Here is a 26,558-nt window from a genome sequence, read left to right as displayed (position 1 = left end):
CAGGTATATTTTCGTCATATATTCATCCTTTATTGTTTTCGTCGACGACATTCAAACCATTTTTAGTTCAGTTTTAGTCAATAAAAAGTCATCACATTTTTTGTCAAATGTTTTCTCTCTTTAAACTAATTAAATTGCCTCATACAGGTATCAGGAATAGGTATTTTAAATGTAGACTGCAGACATGAAGATTTTTTAGACGATCCACCGGTATATTCTCGTCGTGTTTCAGATTCTGTCCCGCTCTGAGCCGTTGCCTGCAGAGAAACAGTAGTATTTCATTCCAGCGTCTCTCGCTGGGCCGTTCCTTTCAGAGTGAAGGGCGCAATGCATGCTGGGTGTTGCAAGAATGTAGAATGGGCGAAACCACATGCTGTTTGTACAACTTTCTCCACAGCTATGGCGCCAATTTCAAATATTACTGCTTCTATCGATCACGGAGAACACCAGCTTTGACTGACAGAGGCTTTCTCCAGTTTCCTTTAGCGTCACCTTTACCCCCTCTTACATACAATTACAACAAGCAATACATGTGACAAAAAGCATCACATAAAAGACATGCACACAGGCATGCTTATTAAATTATAGTTGAGTACTTTTCTTCACCTGTTTTGACAGAAGCCTTGTTAGTAGCAGAATGATTCAGGATCTTGTTGATCTGTTGTAACACCATCGGGAATCCACAGATCCCCTCAGAATGAGGAACCTTAGGGTCGACTCTCACTGCTGGGAGGCAGACAGGGAACAGAAAGGAAAACCAAAATAAATACCTGTCCAAAGGTGTTAGTAAACACACTAAACTGTATTTCAACCAGTGTCCATCTTTGATTAAATCTGCACATCACTGACATTACTAAAAATGCATCCAAAAAGATCCTAATTCCGTCTGTGTACCTCGAGTCTCCATGCTGCCGTTGAGCCTGCGCTCTGCTGTGTCCAGCAGCTGACGGGACGTTTTCCAGAGCTGACAGTGGCAGCACGCCAGGTCGAAGGCAGCCATGGCCGCCGGGCTGAGCTCCTCCAGAAGAGTGTAAAGGAGGCCAGAGGGGTCAGAAGTGCAGCGGCTCAGCCAGTAGCCATCCTCCAGTGAGGGCATGGGGTGAGCAGGGGTGCTGAGCAGACGGTCCGCTATGTCTGAGATGGAGTAGAAGGCAACACCTGCAGGGACACGCACACAGAAGTTACAACATGAGTAAATGACTGACGGGATAAATCCAACATATGTAAACATAGGGCACAGGTTTAATAAGACAGGATTTAATTATAAAATTAAAAGTAGGAAACAGTTAAAGTGAGTGCGGACCTGCAGCAGCAGCACTTCCAATAGCCTGCAGGGTTGATCGCCCGCTGCTGCCCAGCCGACTCCTCCCTGTGCCTGACGCAGCTGATGTCCCCAGACCCTCAGAGGAGGAGGAGGATGAAGACATAGACCGGCTCTCCATCTTCTGCTCCACCCGCCCCAGCTCCACCAGGACTTCTTTGTAGCGCTCCATAAACACCAGCTCCCCACAACAGGCAGACGCCTCCAGATCAAACACCAGAGACACCTGCACGGACGCCAAAGATACTCAGGACTGAGCTAAGTCATGTCTCCAAATAATCTTTGCTGTAAATGTTTTTGTGTCCGGTCAACATGATAAATAAATGTGACACAGACCTGATGTGCCTCCATGAAGTTCCCTCTGCGGATGCAGGACATGAGCAGAGACTCTGGAGGGGACAACATGGCCGGGACAAGCCAGCTGTGGGGACCTCCGCATGGACAAACCTCAAATTCTGCACAACCTGCTGCTGTCCCTCCACAACCATCTAACAGAAGACAAATAAATCCACAAAATAAAACAAATGCTGAAATAACCCCCTGAAGGATACAGCAGCACACAAACAGAGAAACTTCAAACTTTTAGTCTGAGACAAAAATGTTCTTTAACCTAATTAATAAATAAAATCGCGAGTGTACACGTTGTAAAGGACGGGCTGTTTAAGACTTACCTGACGTGCTCGTGCTAACTTCTCCATTGTGTTTCTCTGTGGAGGTTTGCCTCTCTATAGAGTGTCTCCCTGCTCTCTTCCTCCTCCTCATGCTCGAGCTCTTGCTGCGTCCCAGTGATGTGACGGGACAGCTGACCGATGTCATTTGGAGAGGACTTTCTGGACCTGCAAGGTCACCATCACACGTAAAGAAAAATGCATCTGAACTCTGTTGACGAATTCATGCCAAATATGTGAATTTCAGCCTGTCGTTTCAACATCCAGAGATAAAAAAACCAAAAAGGTCAAAGCAAAAGAAATATCCTTGGCTTGTTGCTCTCACCGCTTCCACTGCCCTGATTGCTGGTGATGATCTGCAGCCTCCACTGAGCCTCTGCGGTGCGTTTGGACAGTCTCTGCAGGCGAGCACCGAACGTCGCAGCCGTCACCGAGCAGCCGAGGCTCTCAGCCGCCTCCGCCTCTCTGGGCAGCGCTCGTCCCGCCTCCTGTCCGTCCTGCTGGCCCACCACACACATTCCCTCCAACCCTTCTTTCAGCAGCTTCAGAAAACCCTCCATGGCAATCACATCGACCACAAACCCCCTGCAGCCCTGGATGTAATGTCCCAGCTCCAGATGACTACAGTGGGCTGCCGTTGGAGAGCTTGAGCACGGGCTCTCCCTCCTCCTGTACTCGGCCTCATCTGTCTTTGGTTTGCTGTCAGATTCGACCTTGGTCTTTCTTGTATCTGATAAACATTCTGACTGAGTGTTCTGATTAGCGTTTGTGTCTTTGTGGGCAAAGTCAGCGGTGGACAGAAAGAGAAGGGAGAAGATGTTCTCCAGGAGCTCCAGGCGGAACACGGCAGGCACCGCCTCCAGATAGAGCTGACACTCTGACAGGAAGTGCTTGAACATTAGATGGCCACCTGAGAAACACAACGAACAAGAACTTACTCAGACCATTTTTGACATCAGAGTAAGTGTTTATTATTATTATGTTAGAATGAATGTTTTCCTATCTGGAATCCTTCACCAGCCAGACTTTATATTTGTGATTGTGAAGCTAGCATTCAGAAAACTTGCATTAAGCCACTGTGGCTTTATTTATCCATAACATCAATGTTTTTTTCCAGAAAGTAGATTATAATCAGCTAAATTCAGCAGACAGGAAACGTTTATAACATCAGTCATCAAATTAAAGCTTCAGAGCACAGAAGAAAGACCGCATTTGTACCGTTTGAGGAAGCTGACGCTTGCTTTAGGTCTGTCTCTGCTTCAGAGGGCTGCTGCTGCTGCACAGACTCACACTTGCTGCAGTTGGAGTATTTGTGTGCATTCACACAGAGAGCGTAGATGGCATACTTCATGGCACAGAAGCCCTGGAACAGAACTATGTTCCTCTGCACACTAGGACTGAGAGGACTGACTTTCTCCGTGTCTTCTGCGAAAAAAATAGCTAAATTTCAGTAAATTTCAGAGTAATATATAAACAACAAGAGAGAGGATGATGAGGATGCCGACCTGCTCCAGGTGAATTTGGCAGTTGCTGCAGCAGATCTAGTATCTTACGCTCTTCAAACCGAGCCAAAGGAGTCAGGGAATGCAGAACATAGAGGGCAGAGTGGTTATCCAGAATGTGAAGCTGTGCCAGCAACGCCTCGACAGAAAGCCCTCTGAAGGAACAAAACACCAAAGAGGTAAACATTGAAAATAATGATTAAGATGGAGCTCAATTCCATTTACTATAAGGAGACAAACGCTTACGGATTGTTGTTTTTACACCATTCGAGGATTCCAAGCTGAGAGGACAAGAGACCGGCAAACTCCTGCAGAACAGAGTCGTTGGCTGGTGCCTAAAAAGAAGGTGAAAGGTCAGAAAACATCCAGATGGTGTAGAATATTTTTAACTATTTTTATAATATGTGCTGATCTGCAACCAGTGTTCATTTAGAAAATTAGGACGATAAATGTTTGTCCATGACGAAGACGAGAAGTTTACGAGCTAAAAATAGATCTTTGATCATAAAAACTCTGACGACACGTGTTTTGTTTTTGTTGACAAGGCGAGACAGGAGAAAAATCTTAATGGTGAGCTGTCGGACATTTAAAATCCATGACATTTCCTCCACTGAGCGTCTTATCCGTTTGTTGAAATACAAGCAATGCAGTGTGCTGATCCTTACTGAGGCTGCGACTACAAATTAGGCAGAAGAATCGGTGGGAGCGTCGAGGCTAGATTATCCAAGGTACGGATCTGGATATTATACGGGTAAGTGTTCAGAGAGTGAAATGGTGCTTAACAGATTCAAACACTTGGTACAACCTGTCACCTTGATACCTGTTGTAACAGTCAGCGTGTGGTATTACTGCAATACCAAATAGCGCCACAGGGGGTGTCTCCCTCCGCCTTTGCTGCGATGTACTGGAGTTGAGTTCTGCCCTGATACTCCGACCGACGTCCACAAGAGAGAACTCTCATCAGTGACTAGTTGGTGCAGGTTATGCAGTCCATGTTCTGCTCATGTATGATTATAGAACATGGCGCCGTTGAGACCTGGTATTATATGGTCGATGTTTAGTACTATAGAATAAAGCAACTGTGTAAATCTCCACTCCCTCGTCCGTCGGGTCCTTAAGCTAACTGGTTATCCAGGAGCCGTGGCTAGCTAGCCCCGCTGTCAGCTCTCTCTACCTACACCACCAACGTTACACTGCACGAGGCTAATTGAATTAGATTAAAGAGAGAAAATGTTTGACTAAAATGCGATGACTTTTAATTGACTAAAACTGGACTAAAAATGGTTTGAATGTTGTCGACCAAAACTATAAAGGGTAAAAATACGACGTCTGAAAACTCTTCAGGTCTGCAGTCTACATTTCAAACCTGATGGTGGAGGTTTTCCAGAGCCCAGTAGAGAAGCGGATAGCGTCCTCCTAAGGCACAGAGCCAAATTGCATTTTTTTCCCTTCCATAACGGCATCAGCCCCCCATAATAGCATGACAGGACTGAGGGTGAAAATCGTTGAACTGGCCCTTTAAAGTACCACTGAGTACGATTTAGGGAAATCTATGGGTAGAAATTAAATACAAAGTATATTTCCATTTGTTTATAAGAATCATTGTGTTTTATGGCCTTAGACTGAGCTCTTTATATCTATAGAAGAATCCCGTCCTCTTCCTGTGAGACTCTGATACTAGTAAGGGCCTTTAGCGTTCTTGGTGAGTTTCTAAGTCATTGAAGGTTCTCCTATACGCCTGGAACCTCACTGGAACATGCCACTACATCATACACACTGCCAATTCAAGTTACAAGAGGAACAAGTAGATTCACTTCCCACCTGCTCTCTGTGAAGGACGCTGAGCAGCGTTTGAGCCGAGCTCAGACTGCGACACTGAGTCCATCCCAGGAGCAACAGCAGGCGGGACAGAGGCTGGAACTCCAGCTGCAGCAAGTCTTTGAGCTGAGGGAAGTCCTCGTGTTTAATCAGGTCGAGTGCAGTGACCTACAGGGAGGAACCAAACTTATTACATTATTGAATTTCATCACATGTCTGTTAACCAACTTCACTCTGCAGTCAGGATCAGGGCCAAAAAATGTAGAGTTTATTTCTTGTTACTCCTGAATCTTACATTTAAGTATTTAAGTCAGTATTAGCTTCTCCTAAATGATCCTGGTTTTACATAGAACCCCCTCGAATACGAGGTGGTACATTCCAAGGGGTTATTCCTTATAAAAAAATTAGAATAATAAAAACAACTTACCAAGACCTGCTCAAGGAAGTGTTTCCCACTGCTAAGGCACTCGAAATAAATGGTCTTCCAAATGGATGGACGATCCTTGTGGCAACATAAACTGAGGGTCAGCTTCTCGGCTTCAGAGAGATCCACTGGGAAGGGGATACGAAAATACTGAAAACATCATTTTAGCAAAACCATCCCCATTATTGCTTCTTAGAGACTCTTAGAGAGATGTTATGAGAGGTGTTTGCTCCTTGGTATAAGCTTTCACTATACAGCTCTGGAGAAAATTAAGAGACCACTCTAAATGTTCCTTAAAGTCGAGCTGAAACGGCATTTCGAGAGTATCTAGCTTTCGTATCGTGACGTATTTCCGAGTGAAACAGGACGTGCAGGCGGGACATATCATTAGAGGGATTTGATTTGATCGTTGAGAAGTGGGCGTAGACAGACGTTCTCTACAGCGCAGTAGCCAGCTAACTGACCGAGCGTTCTTGGTGCTCTGCGGCTAAATGTTGCAGATTGATGGGTTGAAATTGTTTGGTGCTAACTTACGTAAGCACGCGTGAAATTTAGTTTTAGCGGAAGAAAAAATTATCGGATTTTGATATAAGAATACGAAGAAATGTATTTTCTGTATTTTTTTTGGCCTATATTGTCAAATAGATGCACAATATTACCGGGGATGTGATCTAAAAGGGTTAAAATGACATTTTTCATTTCACCTCGACTTTAAATCAGCATCTCTCTCTTCATGTCATGGCCGGCCCAATCCAGATGTGAACCCCGCTGAAAACCTCCTGAATGTGATGAAGAGGAAGATGGACGGTCACAAGTCATCGAGCAAAGAGCGACCTAACGTCACCCAGCAGCCCTGTGACAGGCTGGTGGAGAGCATGCAGAGATGCATGAGCGCTGTGATTAAAACGCTCTGAACTCTTCCTGAGTTAAAACATGAGTATTCTGTTGTTTAAACATGAACTTGTTTTCTTTGCTTTATTCGAGCTCCGGTATTCGTCATTCGTCGTCGTCATTTTCTCCAAATAAAAAACCTCAATGAGAATATTTGATTTGGAAGGACGAGAAATGTTGCTTACAATAAAACAAAAGTTGATTTTACACAAACACAAACTTATAAATAGTAGAACCAGAGAAAAACATTTTTGCAGTGGTCTCTTAATATTTTCCGGAGCTTTATATAAGCTAAACCATAATCATCACTGTTGGTATAAAAGCACAATATCAGCAAATACAAAATCTAAATTTAACATATGGATCTTTAGAAAATGAAAGGAATCTATGGACTTGCAAAAAAAATGCAAACGAGCAGAAACAGATGTCACATGTAACGTTTCCGCGGCCTCAGAAGCAGAAGTGTGATTAAAAGAGGAAAAAGGGGACAAAGCGACTATTTGTTTGTTTTTTTAATCTGACAGTCGGAGAGGCCGGATCTCAGAGTTGTAAATATCTGTACTATAAAAAAAGCTCAGAGGAGGAACTGATTTACAGGAACATACAGGTGTTTCACAAACAGTCTGGTAACAAATTCATGCTGAATGCTGTGTTTAAGTTTAAGTATAAAGCGAATTCTGATGACCCAAAGAGAATTAAAGAGGATCTCTGGTATTTTTACAACAGCACCTAATTTTAAAACATCTTACAAACAGTTTTGGAATTGCTTCAGTAGATTGCTTCAGACAGTAGCCACCATACAGGCTGTATCGCAATCGCTGCAGGCAAAAGTTCGTCCACTTGAAGTTCTTGTTTTTGCTGCTGATAGTCACAGTTTGCTACTCTAAGAGTCTTACAATATTATGAAATGGATCCCTACAGTAATAGACCTTTTGGTTAAGGTAACATCATACTTTTTTTTTTCCAGAAACAGATGTTACGTTGATCTCTCAGAGCCACCAGACCCCATTGAGAAAAACAGTAATTTTACCAGGCAGAACACGGGAGTTTCTGATCTACAGCTGCATCAACCAGTTTTCAAACTCGATCTAAAAACAGTTTTGGGTTGAGGCAACATTTGACAAGGAACTCCCCTGTTCTTTTCAGAAAGGTGTTCTGCCTGTCTGGGTCAAAAACAAAAACTTTCAGTCGTTGTACTTTGACCAGGTGCATTTTAACTCAGGGATTATGTCGCTTTAGCCAGCAGCCCTGGAGTGATTCCATCACCTATGAATCATTTAGAGCCCAAAATAATAACAAAGAAAAGGGCCCAGATTGACAGAATTACCCTTTAAGATCAAATAATGCTGAACATTTTAGAATAAATGCAAAAGTTAAAAAGAGAAAAAGGTTTATGTGGCACCAGTTTAATATCAGAGTGAGCTAGCTTTTTGAATGACACACTCAGATTACCTTGTGTTTGGGGCGCGTTCCTCAGCAGATGATCCCTCTGCAGTCTCAAAGCGGTGGAGCAGTACACAGAGACGAGAGCGTCACACCGCGGGCGGAGCAACGAGCTCAGGATCCTCTCCTCTCTCAGGGGTCCGTCTCTGGCCGTCCACAGGGCCTCACACAGCGCCTCCAGCTGCCCCCCGCCTGTCCCAGAGCTCCACGGCATCACTGACAACACAGCGTAGATCTCCTCCGCCCACTCCTCCACCTTCTCCTGCCTCCTCTCTGGCTTTCCCAGCTTCTTCATCAAGTGCGAGATGAATGTTTGCTGCAGGGTGCGGTCCTCTGTGCACGACTGGTCCTGAAGCGGCAGGAATACAAGGGATAAGGAGATTGTTCAAAACAAACAATAAAACTTTATAAGGAATAACAATGACAATATAAACAATAAAACTTTACAAAACATTAACATTTACCCTTTAGGTTTTGCACGTACGAAACAATGTTAAAAATACTGTAATAACATGTCTGTTTTTTTATATTCAACTTTGTCCAATAACTTCTATTTAGAGACATTTTAGATCAAGGTTTTGTATTCAAAACATCCAGAACAAAAATTATGCAATGTGTAATTGTTACATAATAATACAGTACATAAAAGAGAAATTATTTTGGCTCTTTCTCACAGATTCATCATCATCATCATTTTTGTAATAATATGACCGTTTCTACCTGTAAGAAATGAGCCAAAGACTGAGCGAGTCTCGGCTTCTTTTTCTCCAACAACGTTTGCAGGCAGGACTCAACAGCAGCGTCTGTTGTCCTCGAACCATCGGAGGCCTTTTGCTCTGACTGTTTGTCCAGGAAGTCCTGGTGCAACTCCTGCTGAGAGAATATATATGTGCAAACAGAAAATCAAAACAAACCAAGTTAATCTTAAAATTCTTGCTTAATGCTTAATCTGATTAAAGGCAAACACCTTCTTATGCAGTTTCTACTACTTTACTATCAACTGTTTGTTTAATTACAGACAAGATAAAAATGACCTTGATAATAGGCTCTGGTATGCCCTCTGAGCCCAGCTCCTCCAGGAGCAGTAGGAACTCCAGCTCTCGTCTGGTGTTGGGAGGAACCTGACATGGAGAGTAAACAAGAGTGGAGCTATTACGTCATACTGTTTGTTTGGTTTCAGATGCCTTTTCACCTAATTTCACGACAAAATATTGTCTGTGTTGTGAAAGGACACGTCAGTTCTTTTATTTGAGCAATTTGTTTCTTTTAAGTTAAAACAAACAAAGATAGTTTCAAAAACCGTCACACTGCTAACAGATACTGTATCAGATCAGATACATAAAACCCCTTTCACACCTAAATTTAGCGCATTGACGCAGGTTTTTCAGACCCAGGAAGACCTGCTAATATATGCCAATTGTCTCTTTTCCCATTACCAGTGAAGTACACCCCTGTTGGTCTCTTTTCTGCTGCGTCACTGTCTGACGTCACAAACGCGCCGGAGACAGGGTTAGTAAACAGTGAAGATGTTACAGCGGTTAGGTCTTTATTGTATCTATTACTCGGTCAGTCTGTTTATCAAACTCGGTGCCGACAAATTTGGAACGATGTTCGAGCGCTGCTCGGACGGAGACGGGCGGAATTTGTAGCTGAGGAGTCACAGAAGTTACAAACAGAGCATAGCATCGCACCGCAAAGGGGAGATCAGCGTGTCGACCCGGGTTTTGTGTTCCCATCAATGCCGATCGGAGCCGAGGCGATAATTACCCGGTCTACAGCAGAGTCATTTGACCCGGCTGTTAGCGGATTTAGAGAGAACTGCAGTCCTCCATTCTCACAGTTTTACCTTCTCTTCTGTCCATTTCTCCAAAACCTGAAGCCAAAACCAAGCAAGTTTGTGTGGACTCCCCACAGACTCCCATCTGCAAAATAAACATTAAACATCATTAAATCACCAGCACAACAACAGCAAATGCCAGGGTAAGGGGTGATGAGAATTTTCAAAGCCTGAAAAATAACATTTCTTTTTCTTTTTCTGAAAGAATTCACATTCACATTTTCACACACAAGGAAAAACAAAATGTTGTGTAACCACAGAGCTGTAGACTCACTTTAAATTATAAGGATGGCAGACTATAGCTTTAATCATGTCTCGCAGGTTCTCTGAGAGTCCTCCCGTTGAGTGAACCAGCTGCGGCACGCAGGCGCTGGCCAGCTCCCACTCTCCATGCTGCAGGCACCTCTTGAAGTACTCAAACAGGTCCTGAAGGGAGGTCTCGGACTCACAGCCAAATGGATGCATGATGGCCACTCTTCACCGTGACACTCGTCTGCTCAGTGGTCACAACTGGAGCACCACATTTACTTCCATACAGCCAAGCAGGACGCCTGAGCTTCCTTCGCCTAAAACAGACAAACAAATGTGTCTGAGTAAAAATGTGTAATTCTTCTTGTTGAAGTTTTTGAAATTCAATGTATTAATAACATTCATAGTTTTTTATTCATATATTTTCCTCTTACTCTATTAAGTTTGGAGTCTAAATATCTCACTTTAACATATTGTAATTGCAACTATGTGATGGCATAGTTATTACAGGTATCCCATTTACCTCTCTCTGGATGTTTAAGATTATGATGCATCTTATTTTTCATTGCTTAAAATGAGGGAAATTGGGGGGAAAGGACATAAAAAACACACATAAAAAACCTCTCAAAATAACAGTGGGAAAGAAGGGAAAACAGTTTTTTTAAGAGATAAAATTAATACAGTACAGTAATTTGCACCTTTCACTGAACACCACCTATTTTTAAACTCGATGTTCTCTCATCTTCAGCAGCATCAGGAAGCTATTCCTTATTTACCAGTGATGTAAATGATTAGTGCTGTCTAAAACACTATTGATATGGGTTAAAGCCTTTATATTATACCAGCATTAAGGTGTAATATCTGTACTCACTCCTAAAAAGGATTAAAATGTCTTTTAATTTCTTTAAACGTGCATTGTAAATTAATTAATTTGTTATTCAATTTTGTGGGCGTGCTGTAAAATCTCCTGTGCCTTTAATTTTCTGTGCAAACAACCCACGCACGTTACGAAGCAAACATGGATCAAAACAACTGTCCGCTGAGCTGCTATTTTCAGTCAAAAACACCCTTAAAATGCTGTTAAAATGCTGTTTCCATCTTCATTGTTTGTCTCTTCCCATATTTGACAGCTACTCTTCTCTCACTAGTTAGCGTTAGCATTAGCTTCAAATCTTGCTGACTGGCTGTAGCTGAAACATTAAGTAAGCTAACTTCCGTAACAGCTAGCATTAGCACATTGTAAAGCTTTAAGAAGTTAAAAAGTATTAAATTAAGTTACTTACTCATCTCTTTGTGCTGTTTACCCCCGCACCAGGGGATTATTTACACTCGTAGCTCCTGCTTTCTGTTGACCTGTTATGCTAGACGGCTAGGTGCATGTTAACGGTGGTCATGTGACAGAATCAGCTGATTCTCCAATGGTGGTTGGTCAAAGTTGGCACGAGGTGGGCAGGTGGGCGTTCCAAAACCGCGAGCCGGGTTCTTTTTTTAATTTTTCTGCTGCATTCAGGTACTGTCGGAAATAACGCCGTTCAAAGATGATAAATTAATGACCTACCAGTTCAGCAACCTACCGTGAAGCATAGTATTTTTGAACTTAGAATATATTTTTGGACCTAAAGAGACGGACTCTACATCTTTAGGCAGGATTATTAAGAAATAGGCAGGCAGTAGAAGTTGACAGTTGACTTTTGAACTTGGAAACAGTTGTGACACACGCATACATATTACAATTTTTAAAAAGTAATGCTGTTTTATGTCATATGTAAATATTTGAACAGCTTGCGCTTTTTAAAAACGTATGCTGTTGTTGTTTTAATTGTAGGCTATTGTCCAAATATTGAGTAATAATATCTAACATATGTAATATAGCCTATGTTTCGTAGTTAAAATGTGTGCAGCCGTGCAGGAATGCCTCAGCAAAAGACTGAGTTTGCTCAGTAGCCATGGAGCTTTAGATGTTTAAACTTTGCATTTTTCTCGTTCATGTTGACTCAAATTTTCAAGTCAACGTGATCAGTCCCAAAGCTCCATTGTTATGGCAACTTAGCAAACACAGCGTGCCGAGTGATGCGTTTGAAAGCCCTTGAAAACCTTCTGTTGAGATTGCTTTTTCAAGACTGGTTCTTATTTTAAGTTGGAAAATATGGACGTTATAATGTGTAGTTTGTGAAATAAACTATTCTGTTCAGGGCTGTTAATGCAATACAGCCCCCTCTATTACCACAGTTGTGGATGTACCCTTGAAAGATTCACTGAAAGAGGTTATCGTTAACGAGTATTAAGGTTAAGAGTTTGGCAAGTAGTTGGTGATAACATGATTAATTGCATTGTATTGCATAACCAGAAAATCTGGTTACAAAATGTAACCAGGAAGAACCTTGAGATTAAATTTATTTTCAAGGGAGACCTGGATAAGACAGAACACTACTTCAAAGTTAAAAAACTTTTTAAATAGAGCGTATCAGAAACAGAATAGAAATTCAGCACATAAAACACATACAAGAAACAGCAAACATAATACAAAATACACTTTAGTCATAGCAGTTGCTCTCTTCAGTAACACCTTTTTTTCATCCCAGGAAGACAAAATAATGACACTGCAGTTTGTTCTGAAGGTGTTTTCCTTATCTGGATGAACTTTACAAAAAGCTGCTCTACCAAGTTGTGATCAAATCCTGGGTACCCGGTAGAGCAACCATCCAGTGGAGCACAAATCATAACAGCTGTTGGTGTGCGCAGGAGAGAGCTCAGTTATGAATGAAGTTTACCCAGTTGACTTTATACATCAACACATAACAATCGTGCAGTTTCCTTAAGCTGAATGAAGGCCACTAAACCAGACCATATTAGTTGGATGTAAAACAAACAAGATAAACACATAATATGTACATAGATGATAATTTGAAATAAATTAATATTTAATCAAAAACACCCAAAGTATTTAAAAATTAGGCTATTATCATTATTATTATTATAATATATATATATATATATTAAAAATAAAGACATTAAAAGAGAGGATAGGATCCTACTTTCTTGCGTTATATTGAAGTATCAATTGAACAAGGAGACCGTGAAGGCAGCATCAGGTGGGAACATACAGTGTAGAAATTAGAAGCAGACCCAAGCATTGTGATGACTTTAAAGGCAACACGTTCATATCAGCACCCAAACAGATCGTTTATACGTTTTAAAACGAGCCTTATCTTTCACCAACTTTTCGCCCAAATCATTATTTTTGGATTGGCACGTGCCCATTCATCTTGCACTATAATTTATGCCCCTCTTCCTCTCCCTTCTCTGTCCGTCTCCCACCATCCTCCCTGCCAAAGTGGGAGCCTGTCTCTATAACAACGTGGTGCGGGCGGGGTTTGCCAGCTGGAGGCAGAGTCGATCAGTCCTCAGCTGGCATCAGAAACCTCCACACCGCATCACGCCCTGAGCGGAATGGAAGAAAAGGACAAGAAAGAGCATGTATGTAGCTGCGTTTTGTTCGTCTTTTTTGGCATGCACTGCAACATTTCTGCAACATTTGACTTACAGGATTTGACTCCGGCTTTGCATACTTGGAAAAAATACCGATATAGTTCGTCCAGCTGAGTCACTGATTGTTAAAAATGTGGATCAATAAAGCTTTTGTTCAAATCGGTGCTACATGTGGCAGCTCACCGCGGATTAAGACTTTAGCAGGATGACTTATGAAGAAGCACATCCTGCGATGAAAACTCACTGTGCTGTCTTGTTTCGCGGCACAGGCCTCATCCTCATCTGTGCTTACACCTCTATTGTCTCACAGGGGGAGTACAAGGGAGAGATAAAGGGCGGGATGCGGCCTTCAATGAAGCTGGTTGTTATGGGAATTATCAACAAAAAGCCCAAAAGGTGAGTGCACACCTGTTTTCATTTTCATATAATGAGCGAATTTTAAATCATGCATATACTGTTGCACATATGACGTGGCAGCCAATTAAAGTAAGAGATAACATGTATTTGCTTGTTATAAAACAGCCTTTTAAAGCAGCTGTTGTCGGTGTTTGAGGGCATGCCAACCACCCAGCTAGTCCCTGTTTTGGAAAAAAAAACACATCTTCGTAATGCCAGTCAGTGCGTTTCCTAATTATAGGTTAGTCTGAGTGTGCGTGGGAGCGCTGCAAAATCCCATGAAATCTGAAGAGTCATACTGGAATTTCTCTGGTCGATAACATCAGCTGGCTATTTATCTATTGAGTCATCAGTTATATGTCCGATTAAGGAAGATAATTAGGCTGCATTCTGTGGAAAAATAAACTCTTATGCAGAACTTTCTTCTGTTAAGAAACTTATTTTTAGCTGCAGAGAACATCAAGAGGGTTTTCAGAACAAATGCTCCCAAAGGACCCTGAATGTAACATGCCAGTGGTTATTATTTTCTCTCTTTTTTAAAAGACAATTCATTTTATTAAGGCCTGTTGAGATCAGAGGTAGAAGAAGTGTTTAAATCCTTTCATTTGAGTAAAACTAGCAATACAACAGTATAAAAGTACGCTGTTACAGTTAGAAACCCCGCATACAAAAAGAAAACGAGTAAAAATACACACGAATTAGCAACAAAATATACTTAATGTACCAAAAGTAAATGTAATGCTAAGTGGCTAATGTTATACTATTACACTACTTGTATACTGCTGGAACATGAAAGCAGTACTTTCATGTTGTTGTTGGTAAAAGTTAAGTACTCACCGAACAAAATGGCCCATCTTAGCGTCAAATTTATTAAAGTTATTATGCAGTTGTTATTATGGGTGCAATACATGTACACTGTAAACATTTTAAAGAAACCATTCAGCTACTGTGGGATATATGTGAGTAAAAAGTTTTTCATTTGTTGTTCACCCTCTTCTGAATTGTGATGTTCAAAGTCCTAGTATTGCCTTAACCCGCTGTCAGTCTTTGCCATTAAACATCTCATTACTATATTAAAGGTTTCATAAAGACCAGAAGATCTATATTAGTTTATAATCCTGATGATTTCTGAGATGAAAGATAAGAAAAGCTACATACTCAGATCCTTTACTTCAGAAAAGTAGTCACACCAAACTGTGAAAATACTCTTTTACAGGTAAAAGACCTGCATTAACAATGTTACATGAGTCAAAGTATAATAAAAGATGTACTTAAAGATAGATGTAGTAGAAGTCAAAAGTGGCATCAGAGGAAAACACTCAAGGAAAGTAACTGAAATGTGTATTAAAGTACAGTAAAGTGGAGTTAATTTACGATCCTGTATGTGTTTGAGCAGCATGGAGGTGACTCTGTCCAGGCCGCCTCAGGAGGAGGAGGAGGAGGAGGGCGACGTGGGACTTCAGCTGAAGGTCAGCTTCATGGAGAAAGCCGTCCAGCGCAACGCGCGTCTGGCTGGAAAGTGGGGAAAAGCTGAAAACACCCTTTCCTTCTTCCCTTTTGCAGCTGGAGAATCCTTCAAGGTACGTGTACAATATCTGATGTTTCGGGGCTGCGTTGATTTTTTTTTCATCTTAACATTTAATCAGTTTTTACCATAGATTGTACAAGAGCATGGACGACATGACAGCTCCTTAAAAGTGAAGCCAAACCCTCTCTATCGCCCCCTGCTGACTGGCTGCAGTATAGCTCATAAAGCCCGCCTCCTCCATGTTAACAGATGGGACATGAGTCAAACTTGAACTTTAAAATCAAAATACACGTCAAATACATTTTTCTCAAACATGGTTTCTGTCATTACAGTTAGTTCTTATCATGCTGATTGATGTCCAAGTGTTCATTTTTCTGACAAGTTTACTTTTAATTAGTTATTTGATGCCATCAAAAGAATGATTGACAGCTCTGTTGACAAAAATTGCTCCTGCAGCCCATCTGTTCCGGACTAGCAGAATAGAGGAGGATCAGTGAGAGGAGACGTAACTGAAACAATCACTACAGTCATTTAAGTTCCCATATCTGTGAACGTTAACCTCAGATCAACACAAAGAAGCTGTTCCACTGTTTAAAACGCCAGCGTGCAGGATCCTTGCTGTTGGTAATTTAAGTGTGTGTTTTGGTTAGCTGAAGTGGTTACAACGATGCTCCAACCGCCGATCTCTACTGCGCAACTCTGGCTCCAAGTGCCGTCACTATCGCAAGATGGCAGCGCTTATCACGGGGGCTATTTTGGCATCAATTTCGTACAATGAGAGCAGATGGAGACGCGTCGTCCATCTATATATACAGTCATTGGTTTTTACGCCTTCATTGACCCCTCAATCATCCTTTGCAAACCTGTTAAACGATTCAGGAAAGACAGCAGATCCTATATGAAAAAATAATTTGGGTGATTGAGTTGCTTATATAATGTTTACCTTTCAGGAGTTGCTTATTTCTGCAGCAACAATCAATGTAAATCCCTCTGCAATACAGAGCTAGCTTAAATCATGACAGGAAGTAGCTGCTCTTTGTTTTTGGTGCATCAAAATTAAGCAACAAACAGATAAAGTACAGAAAGACACAGATACAGAAATCTCTCAATCAAAACTGGAGCACCTTTGACACAAAATTGTTTTTTTTTGTCGACCAAATTACCCCAAGTAACTTCAGTCCTCAGATTATTTCAGCTTCAGGTAGCTAGCTAATTTAGCAAGCTAACTGCGAAGCTATGCTACAAACAGTGACAATGGGATCCCAAAATATGATTGCGTAGGATGATACCGACGAGGAAACATCTAACAGTGTTCCAATTGACTGGATATTTATCCGGGTTGTTTTCATAGTTTGAAAAGACTACATTAACTCTCAATATTGTTTGTACATCTACACAACAAATGGCAAAATTTCCCTTACATATTTAGACCCGTTGACCCTCTTACCCTGCCGAAAAATATGTTAAATTATGACCCCTCATTCAGTATGAATATCACCGTCTTCTCTGTTTACAATTGAGAATGAAGGCCAATACTATATGTGCGTGTTTTTGCTTTAACTAAATACAAATCTGACTTCTCCCCTGACTCTTAGATGGAGATCGTCTGTGAGCACCAGCAGTTTCGTATCTTGGTGGACGGACAGCCTCTGTGTGGCTTCACCCACCGCCTCTCCCCGCTCGCCTCCCTCACTGCCTTACGAGTGTTTGGAGATCTACAGCTGACCAAGGTGGCCTAACACCAGCGATAACAAACACAAAAGCATACATAAGGATGTTATGGGACAGTGTACATGATGTTATAGGACAGTGTACATGAGATTAGAACAGAGCCAGTTTTTGAGAGAATAGATTAATGGAAGTTTCACCTGCCTCGTAATCACGTGTTAAGTCAAAGTGCCTTCACTAGATTACCTATTTGGAGACTTGAAGATAATGACTGACAGTCATAAATGTCTTAAATAAACCGAAGAATGTGATTTGAAGCCAATGAGGTTTAGGCTATAATATTTTCCCTGAGTGAACAAACAGGATGTGTTACTGCATCAGCTTTTTGTGCATTAGAATCTCAGACGTCTGTCTCTGATTTCTCTGGAGTTAACCTTTGAAAGCACTTAACGGTTACGAGCGCCTGCATGAAGATGAATGTTCCTGAAAACAATTGATTGTCATTCTGTGCCCGACTAAGTACTGTAACAGGTGTAAGTCACTATATTCACACGGCGGCCATTTTCCTCTGACATCATGCTCAAGGGGAAAAGATTTTATAATGTTTTACTATTAAGTTAAAATCCAGAGGGACATAGGGCGATATTTCAAGGTATAACAACATACTCGCTAACTTACTAGCTACCATTAGACAATGGCTGACTTTAGCATTCAACTACTTCTAACGTTAGCTAAGAATTTACGCCTTTCCTATTGTATAGTATGACTAAGAACTAGCTAATTGCTAAAGTCAGCTGTTGTATAATGGTAGCTAATTGGTAAACACCAGACAGCAACCAATCAAGCAAACGTGGAAGTGCTAAAAACTGCAGTTCCTCGATTGGCCACTTGAGGCTGGCTCCGAATGTGAGTCAGTCCCCATAAAGCCCCATATTAAAATACAACTCAACAGTAAAAATATGTTTACAGCCTGGTAAAAATGTGGTTTTGGTCTCTATAGTTAGTTTTTCTTTTTATGACAACTATATGTTTTTTTTATCACCTTTTTAAATTATTTTGAGGATATTAAATATGCATAATTAGGGGAGTGGTCTAGATGTCTGCTTGGTGTCGCCTCAGCTAATTCAGTAACTAAACATTACCTCTTGCTGTAGTTGTGTTGTTGGTGCCTTTTGGTTATGGAATATGACTTGCTGTGCAGATTTTGTACTAACAGTAACAAGCAGTCCAAACTACCATACCGAACTTGATGCTTCAAAAAGGCAGTCTACACACCAATTGTTGATGTCAAGGTGGCTACGTCGATTATTTTTACGGTCTATGGTTAAAATCAAGGAAGGTAAAACAATATATTTGATAACTCACTAGCTACCGTGGGACAAAAGCTAATGTTAGCATTCAACCACTTCCGAGTGAATATTAATGTTAGCTTAAAAATGAAGCCTTTCCTCTCGTATCGTATTACAATATCTAATGGATAGTTTAGCGTTCAAGTATTTCCTAGCAAACCAGGAAGTGGCTTTATGCTAACAATAGCTGTTGTCTAACGGTAATTTATGGGTTAGCATCCAGGGAGGAGAAATGAAGACAAAAACTGCAGTTCCTTGAGTGGCCACTTGAGGGTGGCGCCAAGTGAGTCAATCCTTACTAGGCCCCATATTAAAATGTACAACTTCAAAGCAGAATGAATCATGTTTACAGCTTTGTTTTTAAACGGCTTTAGTCTTGATAGCTCATTTCTGTATTCATGACAACAATATGCTAATTATGTTAGCTGAATGTTTATGCTAGCTGTTGTCGAATGGTAACTAATGGGTTAACACATATTTTGATTGAACTTAAATATGGCCCGATGTCCCTCCAGGTTCTGGAAGCAGTGAAATTACAGCTATTTTATATAAACGACTTTAAAGCAGTATTTGAACTTCCTCCCTGAAGCGTGACATCAGAGGAAAATGGCCGCTGTGTGAAAAAGGTCAACAATGTAAAAACAATTTTTGTAGCCTACGTTAGTGCATGCCAGTAAAGATTTCAGATTAAACATTAGGTTATGTCACACTTCTGTTACCATCTTTTAAAAAGCCCATTCGTTTGTGTACTTTTTATTTTTGTAACCTTAGCACTTTTTATGTGAACGTTTCATATCGACTTCACTGCAATAAATCAATTAGTTGTTATTTTTTCCGCTTTGTGGTCAAGTCATTGCTACTTGGATCGACTCCACAGCATCACGTCACTCAGGTGCAGGAGGTCATGATTTCACTGGAAGTCAGCTTAGTACCGACACCAGCTCAGCCTGAGTCATTCAGATAAAAGCTTGTTGAGAGGGAGCGCCCGTCTGATTGCTGGGAGCAGCTGGTCTGAACTAAAACCACCTCCTCAGGCTGTTCTTGCCTCTACTTGTTCTTCTTCCTGGTGTCAGATCTTCAATTGTGTTAAAGTACCAAATTTAACCATATAAAAACACTCATCTGGGGCTTCTGCAGGGTTCACCAAGCTAAATGTAAGACTTTATAAGACATTTTCACACCACGTAGAATACAATTTATACCTGTTTCAAAGTATGATAGTCTAAAGTAAAACTAGGGGGGACAATATGGCTTCTAATTGTATATTATAATATCAATTAACTACTTGATATACTGTAAGGTGGCATCAAAATAAATTGGGGCAGTTGTGAGATGATTAATGCGTTATGAATAAAGAAAAAAACTCTAAGTTCTATTAAGTCGTACTAAAATGAAAAAAAAAAAGAGATAAGTTTACGGAAAATGCACCTCGGCCATTTTAAAGATAACTTGACACTGTTTTTTGTATTTTTTTTAAAACTAGTAATTAGTTGGTTTATTCTTAAATATTAATTATTACATGTTACAAGTTAAAGAGTGGAGTAAAAGTGTATTCTCACTGAGATATAGTGGAGTAGAAGTATAAAGTTGCAGAAAATGGAAACATTTAAGTACCTGAAAATTATGGCATAGAAGTTGAGTAAATGTACAAGTATATTAGATGTAAAAGTACTCGCCTTTTTAGGGTCTAGGGTTATGTAAAAAACTCAATGTGGCAAATAATGTCAAAATGCTCGTTTATTGATGTAAAAAAATGTCTTAAAACACAATAAAAACTTTTAAATAGAATTGAAAGAAAATAAGAGAAACTGCTGCACATCTTGGGCTTTAAAACCCTTTAAATCCTCCTTGCACTACGATTAAAATACAGAATAATCAAGCTACAGAAAAAGGACAACATTTTTATATAATCATCAACACTTTTTTTAAACCGCATGGTCCCAGTTTGTTGCTACAGAAACATTCACAGAATGTGTATTTCAGTCTTCTTCATGGCGGCAGACACGTGTGAATGACTTTTATGTCTGCTCTCTGATTGCGTCGATCCAGTCCATCTTCTCCTGGTGAGTCGGAGCCTGCATGAAGTAATGTGTGTCTGACCGAGTGATGATTTTAAACAAGTTGCCTTGAATGTTTCCTTTCACGCCTGCACGGGACGAGAAACAACGGTCAGTAAAGATTACATGAATGAGGAGGGACAGGATAAGGGCTGAATCGGACGGACAGATTTAAGTAGAAATAGTGACGTTACAGTCGAGCTTATGTGACACATTCTTGTTGTTAAAAATAACAAATCTGAAAACTTAACATACTGAATAATAAAGATTCAATTATGTAGGAAGTAACTCTGAATGAGTGATATATTAAGTGTGAACTAATCACATAAAGTCACAGTGGTTTCATCATTTGTTAAAGGTGAGCAACAGGAATTTACGACATCCTGCATTAAATCATCATGAGTCATAATAGTTAAACATTATGCAAGTATATAATGTGCACTGTAAAATGTAACAGCACAGAACACTGAGTAGACTGAGAGACATCAGAGCTTTAAAGGAAAGTTCTGGTGTGTTTTTAGTGTCTCATTAAGAAACCCAAAATGTGTTTGTCTTTGGATCTCAACCTTACTTTATTTTTAAAAAAGACCAGATGATTTCCTTAAATTGAAATCACGAAAGTAGTTTTAAGAAAATGTTACTAAAACAGGAGTTAATGTTTGTTTGGGAACATGTCAGCTGCAGATCAGGAGCTCTAAAGAGTATTTCTGGCAGAATTTGTACGTACGATTGACTTGAATTAAATTTAAGCAACTATGTGCATCGTGATGAAAAAACATGTAGTTTGTGGGAAACAGTAATAAGATATATCCAGCTTAGTCGACTATCACCCATTTATTTTCATGATTATAAGAAAAACATTGAAAATGTTTACTTAAATATACCGTGAATAGGATAAGCGGTGTAGATAAGTGATGGAAGAGACAAAGTAATATCTTCAGACATCATCAAAACATGTCTGCTCATAACGGCTCTTATCTTGTCTTTTTTTTTTGAACACCTTGTTTAGTAATGTTTAGGTGTCAGTTTGAGACAGTGACTCACCTGAGGGAACTCCGTTGTCGTCCAGAGAAGACACCAGACAGCTCCGCAGTGAGAAACCGCCGACAGGGCTGATATCATCCTGATAAGTGACAGGAAGTGGATAAGCTGAGTCAGATCAGAGGTGCTTAGGTACAAACAAAACAACTGCTTTGTTTGGGTTAGATCGGCTCCGTCAGTGTTGTAGTATTTATTTAGGTCCTGTAATCTGATGTTCTGTTCTTATATTTGCTTAAAAGATTTCTTTTACACGCTCACCTTAGTGGGATCATAGTAGTGAAGAAACGCCGGCTCTGAACGCAGCACAAACAGTCGCACCTTCCAGTTCTTCCTTCTGTGTCCCTGCGTTTAAACGAGGCACCGTTAGTCTGTGGTGTATTTCATTTATTCAGATGTTTAAATTAATTTGTAAAAGAATTATGCAACTTTTATAAAATATTTGTAATTTAAAGTTAAAAAGTAAAGTCTTATCAAATCACTTATTAACTATTAAAAGCTCAAGCCAATGGCCAACACTTGATTAGTATTTGAAATTGGAATAGTGTGTTTACCTGTTTGAGAAGATATCCTCTCTTTATCACTTTTCCACTCAGCTCCAGTGCGGACAGCGACGTCTCTGCCTTCACGCTGCCTTTCTTCTTTAAGCTGTCAGCCTGGGATAAAAAAGAAACATTCTGTGGATTAAGATCGACCCTAACCTGCTATCTGCCATCTCAGTAAATGAAATAAGACTGAAAAAGTGTGTCTAATATAAATATAGACATCCTTCGTGTGGCATTATCCAACAATAAAGTTGCTGGAGTACACCAGCACCTCCTGGTACTCACAAAGCTGTACAGAGCCGTAGAGTCGTCCATGAACTGCTCGCTGAGGCCGGCGTAGCGGAGAGCCTCCACGCTCTTCAGGCCGACGGTCCGCAGGAAACCCTCCTCCAGCAGGGCCGAGGCCAGCGTCATGGCCTCCACACGGGTCAGAGCCAGCTGCATGAACACCAGCCAGTCCACCACCGCCGAGCCTGCAGGGACGACACATTCACATGGCCACTTCATATTTGCAAAAAAGTTACAAACATTGTACAAAGATAAAATTACACAAAGATACAGTAGCTACATGATCCATTTGCATATATGGATGTGGACATTTCATTGAGTGATAAACATCTGCACAGAGTTACAAATGTATATGATGTATAGTCAGTGTACAAAAGAATACTGTTATGCATTTGAGGTACGTAACAAAGGTATACATACACAATCATGTATTGATAAATACAGATAATGAACAAATCAAAAAAGACACGATTTATTTCAATCACTACACAAACAAAAAAAAATTATTACAGCATTGAAAATTAAATAAAATGTTAGGAAAGGATACGATACGATTAGATACGATAAGTGACAATAGGGGCTGCACGGTGGTGCAGTGGTTAGCGCTGTTGCCTCACATCTAGAAGGTCACCAGTTCGGTGTTTGCATGTTCTCCTCGTGCATGCGTGGGGTCTCTGGCTTCCTCCCACAGTCCAAAGACATGCTTGTAAGGTTAATTGGTGACTCTAAATTGTGCGAAAGGTTGTCTGTCTCTATGAGTCGGCCCTGTGATTGACTGGCGACAAGACCCCGCCCTTCGCCCAATGACAGCTGGGATAGGCTCCAGCCCCCGCTACCCTCAACAGGATAAGCGGTATAGATAATGGATGGATGTTACAATAGGAAACAACGAGACAAGACAAGACAAGACGATACAATGCGACATGATATGGTAGGAAACAATATCATACGATACAATACAGCGGTTATAATTGAACCTGATGCAATACTGTAAGCAAAGTGATATTATTTCATTATTCCTGTAACATCCAACATGAAATCACAACTATGTGTAAATGTGCATGTAAACTATTAATATACTATTGTTCTAAGTCAACACTGTATTACAACACATAGGTGTATTTATATTTGATTCCCTTCCTAATACAGATAAACTGGAATAACCTAAAACTTCAGTTGTACAGTTAAACACATAATGTAACTTATATTGATGCTTAAGATGCAACCTCAGATGCATTTAAATGTGTCAAAGTAAATATTACGTAAGACGAAGAAGACGTTGTTCTTAAGGCTCACCTGAGAAACAGTTGCTGTAAGTGCTGCCCTGCTCCACGTGCGTGCTCATGTTGATGCCACTGTGGATGTCGTACATGGCGTCCAACACTTTGCTTCAAAGAGAAAAAGAAACAAATGTTGAATAAATAAGAAATACATAATCATAAATCAAACAAAAGCAAGCGGTCTGCAGGGTGAGACAGTGAAAGCAGCACGGTGTTTAACATGTGGACGATGCCTGTGGTTTACCTCAGGTTGATGTTGTGTGACTGGGATCCAGTCGGGTCTTCCCGCTCTGTCACCTTCCCACCTTCAGCCGTCCGCAGCTTCTCGGCTGCAGCTGTGATGTCACTCGCCCAATCATCCCTCTCCTCCCGGGAACAAGCCTCCAAAAAATGATCCACCTTGTTCTTGGTCTGGAGCTTCAACACCAACTAGGAAAAATTATAGACAGAAGATTTATTATCAGTTCTGTTGATGTCAGAGGAGTACATAAATGCGGCCAAAAACAAAGTGTTCTTCCAGGTGTGGAGATGTTGGAGGTCAGGTCCTGACAGAACCGTAACCTGAGGCGAGGCATTTTGTGAGAGCATCAGAGAGCCTGAGCAGGTGAAGACACACCTTCGATGTGGTTTCTACCAATAACAATATCAACAAAGAAAAACACTGGATAGAAACGTGCAGCTGTGAGAGGGAACAAAGTCAGTGTCAGCATGGGAAATCTTACAACGCGAATCAGTGTCTTTGTTTCTGGTGTATATTTCTGCAGATATATGTATTATGTTATGAAGGATTCAAGCCAGATGATAGAGGCTCAGCAAATGTTTCCATAAGATCTTTTCTCTTTCATTAAGTCAAACAGTTTGCTGTTATTCCCTCCCCCTTCAACACAAAGGTTCATTTGACGTCTGATTTCAAGGATGCAGACATCAGACAGAAACCTGTCGAAGTTTGCAGAAGTACAAAAACATATAAGGGCTATAAGAATTTCAGATGTAGAAGTTCGTATTGAAAAGTCACTTCATTTAAAGAATTGTTCAGCGTTCTTAGTTTAAATGAACTTTGTCCTCTTTTCGTGATAACTTTGTGATTTGAGTTCAGTCAGCAGTCTTTTAAGAGCATCTCTTTTTAACTTTTAGAGTCAAAATAATGACGGGAAGAAGATCCTTCTTAAATGTTGCATTGTGACAATGAAGTCGAAATGTCATACTTACAGAATAAGAAAAAAATGGGCCGAGCAGAAACTTTTAATAAGTCAGAAAGGTGGACATATTGTCTTTATTTTTAACATTTTGACTGAAAAACTGCATTAAAATCAAACTTTTTTATATTCTTCTAAAACTTTGAAGGTCATTTGAAACTTTATTCGCCTGTAAACATTAAGTGACTAAAGAAAAAAGTGTTTTTCTTTAGACTTTATTAAAACCACAAAGTCTGTAAAAACTCACTGGTCGGTTTTCGTGCTCCAGAAAAGGACTCGTTATCACACAGTCCTTCAGCAGGATCTTCCCTCTCTGGCATGAGTCCCTTTTGCCTCCTTCGTACTTATAATAGAGCAGCTTGTCCGGCATCAACACGAACCAGCGAGCCTTCCAGTTGTGGACAAGGTGACCCTGTAACAAGACGATCAAAAAGGATCCCAAATGAGTTATATTCTAGGGAGAACAACACACTTTATTCCTGTTACAGTGTTCTTGGATTTCAGTGATAAAAGTTCACATCAGCCTAAAAAAAAGCTAAAAAAACCCCCACAAATAACTATGGAAATGTTTAGTGTCACTACATTCCACACTGACTTAACTAAATCTATATTATACAATAGTTGTTGTTATTATTCATAAAAGTGTCTTACCCTCTTCACCAGGAATCCTTCTCTCAGAGCCACATTCTTCTTGTCTGTATCCATATTGTTCAGATCTTGGCAGCAGAATTGTGCCTGTTCCTGCCTGCTCAGGTGTTTTAAAACCAGACGGGAGGTGTTCGCCTCAATAAGTGCGTCACCCTGTTCACACCCACATACACACCTACAAATAAACCTTGCTCAACATTTTGATGACCAATCTTGTTATTTCTACCAATCGCCACAAGAGGGCGCACTGGCTCCTTCAGAGGCTCAGCACTGGTTGATTGTTTGGCAAAGATACATGAACCATTGCACGATAAGTTTCTGAAAAGTTTAAGGTAATCTTATTAATGTTCCGTCTGTGAAACAGGCTTTAAAATACTTACAGTATCCGTGTGTGTGTGGGAAGGAATTAAACCAAAGGCTGATAAAGAGGTTTTAACTCCATCAATATGTGAAGGATTCAGATCAAGGACTTGGGACTGTAGGAAACATCCTCCAAACGGATGAGGTCTTTTTTTTAAATCCCATTTTGATGAGAAATAGGAGGACAAAGTGAACATGTGCTACACGGTTAATCACAATAATGTGGTTAGTGATCCTGAAAGAGCTTAGCTACTGAGACTACAGCTTTCTGCAACCACATGAGGCTTTGCATTATTCTCTGCTCTGTCTCTGTTTCCTGGTTCCTGCGGTAAAGTAAGGACCATGAACGAGTGGAAAAACCTTCTATTAACCTCTCTTAAGAAAGTAATATATGGGCGGTTTTGCAAATAAAGGCTCAACTTAAAGCTCCAATACGTATTTACTCCATTGAAACCACCAATACTCTATACAGCAACAAAACAAGTTCTAAAAATAGAACCGACATACAGCCATAGACTTTATATAAGAAGTGAACGTAGACAGATGAAGCCGTTCGTGGACTA

General features: G+C 40.5%; 3 protein-coding genes across 3 annotated transcripts in view; 1 reads left to right on the top strand and 2 right to left on the bottom strand.

The window, feature by feature from the left end:
• The window catches only part of zfyve26 (zinc finger, FYVE domain containing 26), a 34,132-nt gene extending 23,763 nt beyond the window's left edge, over positions 1 to 10,369 (bottom strand). The window contains exons 1-16 of the mRNA XM_069661659.1: positions 10,179 to 10,369; positions 9,914 to 9,989; positions 9,102 to 9,188; positions 8,788 to 8,937; positions 8,077 to 8,416; positions 5,737 to 5,861; positions 5,313 to 5,477; positions 3,738 to 3,826; positions 3,495 to 3,646; positions 3,208 to 3,399; positions 2,315 to 2,899; positions 1,993 to 2,151; positions 1,658 to 1,809; positions 1,304 to 1,547; positions 895 to 1,158; positions 607 to 726 (exon numbers count right to left, since the gene is read on the bottom strand). Coding sequence (XP_069517760.1) covers positions 607 to 726; positions 895 to 1,158; positions 1,304 to 1,547; positions 1,658 to 1,809; positions 1,993 to 2,151; positions 2,315 to 2,899; positions 3,208 to 3,399; positions 3,495 to 3,646; positions 3,738 to 3,826; positions 5,313 to 5,477; positions 5,737 to 5,861; positions 8,077 to 8,416; positions 8,788 to 8,937; positions 9,102 to 9,188; positions 9,914 to 9,989; positions 10,179 to 10,369 — 3,091 coding nt within the window. The remainder of the gene's footprint in view (positions 1 to 606; positions 727 to 894; positions 1,159 to 1,303; positions 1,548 to 1,657; positions 1,810 to 1,992; positions 2,152 to 2,314; positions 2,900 to 3,207; positions 3,400 to 3,494; positions 3,647 to 3,737; positions 3,827 to 5,312; positions 5,478 to 5,736; positions 5,862 to 8,076; positions 8,417 to 8,787; positions 8,938 to 9,101; positions 9,189 to 9,913; positions 9,990 to 10,178) is intronic.
• A 3,166-nt stretch (positions 10,370 to 13,535) lies between these two features.
• LOC138591124 (galectin-related protein B) lies at positions 13,536 to 19,414 on the top strand. The gene is made up of 4 exons (XM_069661643.1): positions 13,536 to 13,630; positions 13,953 to 14,038; positions 15,435 to 15,618; positions 17,162 to 19,414. Exons 1-4 carry the CDS (start codon positions 13,604 to 13,606, stop codon positions 17,303 to 17,305), a joined length of 441 nt encoding a protein of 146 aa, XP_069517744.1. The 5' UTR covers positions 13,536 to 13,603; the 3' UTR covers positions 17,306 to 19,414.
• Positions 19,415 to 20,312: 898 nt separating this feature from the next.
• On the bottom strand, positions 20,313 to 25,722 carry plek2 (pleckstrin 2). Its single transcript, XM_069662113.1, has 9 exons — positions 25,639 to 25,722; positions 25,235 to 25,399; positions 24,036 to 24,220; positions 23,808 to 23,899; positions 22,509 to 22,696; positions 22,233 to 22,334; positions 21,940 to 22,023; positions 21,685 to 21,763; positions 20,313 to 20,729 (listed from the first exon to the last, which is right to left on the bottom strand). Exons 1-9 carry the CDS (start codon positions 25,690 to 25,692, stop codon positions 20,602 to 20,604), a joined length of 1,077 nt encoding a protein of 358 aa, XP_069518214.1. The 5' UTR covers positions 25,693 to 25,722; the 3' UTR covers positions 20,313 to 20,601.
• Between the last annotated feature and the right edge of the window lie 836 nt (positions 25,723 to 26,558).

The sequence above is a fragment of the Semicossyphus pulcher genome, unplaced genomic scaffold (assembly GCF_022749685.1).
Source record: "Semicossyphus pulcher isolate SPU_LCO1_2020_fin unplaced genomic scaffold, fSemPul1.0.p SCAF_14, whole genome shotgun sequence".
Taxonomy (NCBI): domain Eukaryota; kingdom Metazoa; phylum Chordata; class Actinopteri; order Labriformes; family Labridae; genus Semicossyphus; species Semicossyphus pulcher.
Note: the sequence above shows the minus strand (reverse complement) of the source record. Positions and strands in the feature narration are given on the sequence as shown.